The 6000-nt window shown below is 38.7% G+C and overlaps 1 protein-coding gene across 2 annotated transcripts in view; it reads right to left on the reverse strand.

The window, feature by feature from the left end:
- Nucleotides 1-4157, reverse strand: part of LOC134537877 (trypsin-4-like) — a 35291-nt gene extending 31134 nt beyond the window's left edge. The window contains exons 1-2 of one of the 2 annotated variants that reach the window (XM_063378773.1): nucleotides 4022-4157; nucleotides 1614-1702 (exon numbers count right to left, since the gene is read on the reverse strand). In XM_063378773.1, the coding sequence (XP_063234843.1) occupies nucleotides 1614-1702; nucleotides 4022-4064 (132 nt within the window). In that variant the 5' untranslated portion in view covers nucleotides 4065-4157. The remainder of the gene's footprint in view (nucleotides 1-1613; nucleotides 1703-4021) is intronic. The other variant, XM_063378772.1, reaches the window with a different exon arrangement.
- Between the last annotated feature and the right edge of the window lie 1843 nt (nucleotides 4158-6000).

Below are 6000 nucleotides of genomic sequence, written 5' to 3' on the forward strand. Positions count from 1 at the left end.
CTTATAGTTATCACGGAATTAATAGTAGATTAGAACAAATAACAGTTTAAAAAAATTTAAAAAACACGCTTTTATAAATAAACAAAACTAAAAAGTAAAAAATAAAAAACAGTTTAAAAAATAAAAAACACGCTTTTATAAAAAATCCAACTAAAAAAAAGAAAATAAATTTTAATAAATTTAATTTAATAATAGTGTAAAATAAAAAATGTATTTTATTTAAAAAAAAAAGCGTGGGGTGCTTTTTAAGATATTATCAAAATGATAATCCTTCTACTCATATCTGTCAGTAAAATAATTATAACTATTTACACCATGCACCCCACGTTTTTTTAAATAAAATACATTTTTTTTTATTTTACACTATTATTAAATTAAATTTATTAAAATTTATTTTCTATTTTTTAGTTGGATTTTCTATAAAAGCGTGTTTTTTAGTTTTTTAAACTGTTATTTATTTAAGGTAAGATTTCCCATTTTTTTCCTCAAAAAATATGGCGAGGCCGAAATTCCTTGGAGAGGGGAAGTATCCCTCAGGGAGGGGCAATATTCCTCGGAGAGGGACAGTATTCGTGTTAAAACCTAAGACTCCATGATATTTTTATTAAAATTTAATTAAGTAATTTTTTCCTTAACCAATAGCTAAAAAATACGCATTTTCGAGATGGCGGACGGTTTTCCAAATAGCAGTTGTGATGTAAGCAATGTTTTAAATTAAAAATTTAAATTCTAATTAAGAAAATATTCTTTTTAAACATTAATTAGGTACATAAATATCCTCTCCGGAAATCAAAATGATGACTATTATGGACTAGAAAACTTAATATTTGAAGTAAACATTTTTTTTTTGTGTTTTTGGCATTTTTTGGTCAAAAATGAAAGATTACAATTTTACTATCAAGGCCAAGGTTATGCCCTTTGATGGGCTTGTAAGGAATTTTGCCAATATTCGAGGAATATTGAATCTCTCTGAGGAATACTGCCCTTCTCTGAAGTGATTTGCTCCAATACGAAAATTTTTTTTCTGCAGTTTTTTTGCGGGGAAAAACGGGAATTTTTTCCTCAAAACGAATTATTCCCTCTAAATCGGGTAATTTATAGGAAGTTTAAGGAATTTTGAGTCATATTTGGAGAATTTTGAGAAAATTTGACACCATGATTGACGCCGTGATATCAGAATCCAATATGGCGGACGACCCAGACCCAGTCCCCGGACCGGCCAATGTATACTACTGAGAGTGCCACACGCCTCCGTCCAGAGTTCGAAGTTTAATGTGTCTCTATGGAAACGTACACTATTGGTTTTATTCGTACATTTTTACTAAGTGTATGTCTACGAGAAAGTTAATGTTAACTTAAAATGTTGTTATGTATTGCGGGATAATCAACATAAAAAAAATTCACGTAGGCCTATCTTACGGCCATCTGGTATAGAGTAATTTAACAGTTATTTGTTTTTAAAGATCAAGTAGCTACTTACAGTTTATTTGTAATAATCTGGCACTCTCTATTAATAATAAGTTGAGGAAAACTACAATTATGAAGAAAATAATTTTTTAAAATCTAAACATAAGTATTTAAAAAAAATTAACCTACAAACAGCCTACACTTACCATGAAAGGAAATTCATCAGCTCTAGCATATGAACCTCCCATTATTCTCTCGAACTGTGTAGTATTGGCTACGGTGGGAAATGTCAGGCCTGAAAAAAAGGATAGTCGCGCTTATGAACTGAATTATTAAAAAATTTTCAGTAAACTTAAAATACTAAGTAAACACATTATAAGTTACTTATGAATTTAATAAATATTAATGTTTTATATTTTACAGGAGTAATACTTGTTTATTATTTGGCGAAAGTCAGTAACCAAAAAAAAAGATTTTGTAAACATTTGAGAAAATTAAAGCTGCAATTATGAAAAATTGTTTTTGACGTTGTAAGTAATTAAAAGGATGTATTTTGTCCTTTCTTAAATGCTTTTACACACGAAGCATTTAATTTAATTCCAATTAGGCTACATAAAATATTTACGCAATTTTACTAACTAAAAAATGTGAACAATGCATATGAAGTGTGAACATTTACATGCATTTTGTTTAACCAATTGCAACACAAAATGATTACTGTGATGCACCACTAAAAATGAATAAAAATTAAAGTTTAGTTTCTGGTATATATTTAGTTTTGACTAATTATGTACGCGTAGGTACATGTATTGGATATATTGTAATTTCTGTAACATATTAAACATATGTTGTAAGTTTTTAATCATATCAATACAATTTATTATTTTGCAAAATATATTAAAGTACTTTTTTTCTGCTACAACCGTTATACACACAACAGGGCAAGTTCGAACAAAACCCCTCCATGATTGTCACAAATCCCTCTCTTCACTGCTTGGAAACCTTGTAGACGTAAAAAAACTTTTAGCATGAGGGTTATATTTATTTGCTTTAAAACTAAGTGCTTTGGTAGAGGTTATGAAATAAAAATAAATAAATATAATCTGATTATATATATTCAATTCTCTACCCTCACCTAACTCGCACAACGCATTCCTGTAGGTCATCGCGCTCCTGATAGTACTTGTTTGGCGTATGATAGAAGTGCACTGCCATCAGGTCTTTTACGGTACGCGTGAAACCCAAATTAAACGGTTTTTAGGCTTTTAGACCACATTATACGATCAGAATTGCTTGCTTATTTTTGGACTAACGTTAACACGTATACACAGGTTGGAATATTGGGAAAGGCATTGGCGACGGGATGTCGTACGGAAAATTGGCAAGCATTTCCTCGCAGGTATTAGAGAAACCACGTAAAACCGCAATACGAATGGTGGAACCGTGTCTCTAACTCTGTTCCTATGAAAGTGTGTCCAGTGTCTTGAAACTACAAACACCCCCCTTTTTTCAGTTTAACATTAACAGCAGAGGTCTCTAACGACTTTCATGACGAAGCGATGATATAAGGGCGCTTGGTCCTTGTAAATTAACCAATCTTATACACTGATCCACAGTTTGCAGTACAACTTCCGCTCGGCAGTCGTAATAACGAACAGTCTTAAGAACTGGCCGTGAACTCAGTTCATGGACTAGAGTAATAACCATCAAAGTTTTTAGTTCATTGCGTGAAAAAAAAAATATTTTCTCTTGCCTTTTTACAGAATAAAAATAAATATCACAGTGCAGCAATAGCCTACACGAAAACTGGCTAGGCATACTAGGCTAGCAGTTAATACCTACTAGTGACCCAAGTAACAATACACAAACATTGAGATTAAAACCCGAAATTCAAATTAATCCCACGCCTATGATAAGTTACTTGAATATCATGATTTACTTTTAATTTGAGTTTTGTTATCGATTTTAAGATCAGAAATTAACTTGCCTTAAAATTAAAATAATTTTTATCAAGGTGACGTTTTAATTCTATAAACAATTTTGCAAAAAAACTGTGGCACACAAATTTTGAGAAAGTTTTTAAAAGGCTTAAATAAAAATTCCTTATACATAATAAGGGCCATGTGTATTTTTCGCGGAAAGATTTTCAGAGCAGCTGTGTGTTGAAAAATTATGTAGCATGGATTAATGTTTCGATGTTGGCTGTGTTTATTGTTTCAGATGCATATTTACAGTCAGATCAACAATCACAGCCATTCAATGCGAAGAAAATGCATCCTGAATGGCCTAGCAAAAAAAAGGGGGACCTCTTTTGCAGATGGTCGCCAATTACAAGGCTACCTGTGTCTACGTGTTACCTCTAGTCCGAAATAAACAAGTAATTCTGATAGTTTATTATGTAATAAAAGCCTTCAAACCGCTTGATTTGGGGTTCGCGCGTACCGTAAAAGACCTGATGGCAGTGCACTTCTATCATACGCCGAACAACTACTACTGGCGCGGGAATACAATATTGAAGTCTAATGAACTGTCGGATATTTGTTTTCCCCGGGAAAAGCACGTGTCCCGACTTGTCGTGACGGGAGAACGGAAGAGTGTAGCAGCCGCGACTCACCGCCGCCAGGCGCCAGCACCAGCAGCGCCAGCAGACGCAGCATCGCGCCTCTCCCGGACCGCGACGGACGCTGATGTCTCGGCGCCAGACGCCGCTCTGACCCGGGTCAGCGCTCGCCTCAGCCCTCTCGGCCTCTGACGCCTTATCAGCGCCTACACTTGTTTACCAGACACACACAGCCCGTGCCACGTCCCTTGTCGCAAACCTGAGCCAGCGGTCCACGTATCCTTCTGTCAACACTGTTGCTGGTCAAGGTGCCTGGGTCCCTACGGGAAATGATTGCTGACCTGCGACGTGTCGGAGCTGTAGCCGGCTCTAGTATCTGAGTGATGCTCTCGCCAGGTTACCGAATACATAGCCTTCTCGTGGCGCCAGTGTTGTGATACAAATAAGGGCAATGCCGATGGTGCCCACTCCTCTGACTTCCTCGGTGTGTCGTAACGGGTATTCTGGTAGACTAGTAGGCTGTGGACAGGTGGCTGCAACTTGCCCTGCCGAAAATCTATCGGAGGGTTTTGGACCCCCAAACCCTAGGTGGTGTCTCAAGACACCTGGTTCGCCGTGAAGAACCAATGGTGTGTATGGAATAGCGAAGGGCCGCTGAGAGGCCTGAGGGTCGCCGTGGTCGGGCGCAACCCGGGCCTTACGAGGCTGTAACCCAGAGGCGGGGGAGATTCCGAAGTGAGTAACTGAGGATATCCATGACCCTGAGGGCAGCGGTCGCTGGGACTGTAGGCGGTGCCGGGAAAGCACTCTGCCTGAAGATGAAGGGTACCATGGGACTGATCTTTTGATGAGACAGATCCCCGCTGAGGTTTTCTTTTACGGCCCCGGACCAGATTTGGAGATGGACTCGTGGTGTCAGTGGTGGCTCCTATCGCTTGGAGCACACTCAGAGGAGTCCCCGCTCTAATGACGAGTGGAAGTGTTGAGCTACTAGCCTGCAAAGCTAGCAGAGGCGGGTAGCCTCGGCTGGATCACGAGCAACTGGGTGACCGAGGGGTCCCAGGGATGTGAGAAGCATGTGCCGTGTCGGTACTTACCATTCCCACAGTGGGGGCAAGCACTGGTGGTCACCTGGGGTACTCGGCAGCTGGAGGCTATCCGGTGGCGTAGCAAGTTGGGATGGGTTCTCCTCAACCTCTGTGCGTAGCCGTTCAATCTCTAGAACCATGCCGCGTTTGAATAGCGTATCATTCCAGGTCCGCGGGGCCCATGGCAGGGGTGGGTACTCGTGCTCACTCCTGCCATGTAAAAGATCCACCATACGTAGTAAACGTAGGATCTGTCCATTAGGAAGTATGTACTGAGCCCAGGTGCGCACAGCTCATAGATCTTGTGAAAAAGTGTCAACACTGTTGGCCCCAGCCGCTGGTCATTGCCGAAGCTGTTACTTTGAAGCTCTGGAATGTTAAAATCAAGAGAACTGGAAGTTACTCCCGCCCTACCATATTAGGGCGCATATGTGGGAGGGGAACGCGAGAATGCCGGCCGTAAGGTCGGAATGATATGTCAACACTGTTCTCTCAACAGTTCGTGTAAACAAGCATCAGTATTGCAATACTACTTTTGAAACTTTCACATAACACAGATTATTCTTTATTTCGCTTTATTTATATTTTTGTCGTTTGACCTTTATGCTCGGCTTCATCTGCCTATTGTGTTTCTCAGTATTTTGATGATACAATAGGTTCGTTAAGAAAAATATAGACAGTAAATCCATAGAAACTGAGTTGTTAGGACTACAAAGAGGACTATCTTCTATGAAACTACCTTTACGCAATCAGTCAGGAAAACGTTTACTGTGAGTATTTATTTACCTTTCAGTTTACGAATAGCGGCGAAAGTCTGAAAAAAATCTGGAGATAAATTACAGCTAAAGGTAATTTGCGATATTTATAGCGAAACAACTAGGTTTATTGAGATTAAAAAATGTGAGCTAGTAATTCAGTAGGCCTACTCGCCAGTGATGTGTAAAC

The sequence above is a fragment of the Bacillus rossius genome, chromosome 12, assembly GCF_032445375.1.
Source record: "Bacillus rossius redtenbacheri isolate Brsri chromosome 12, Brsri_v3, whole genome shotgun sequence".
Classification (NCBI taxonomy): Eukaryota; Metazoa; Arthropoda; class Insecta; order Phasmatodea; family Bacillidae; genus Bacillus; species Bacillus rossius.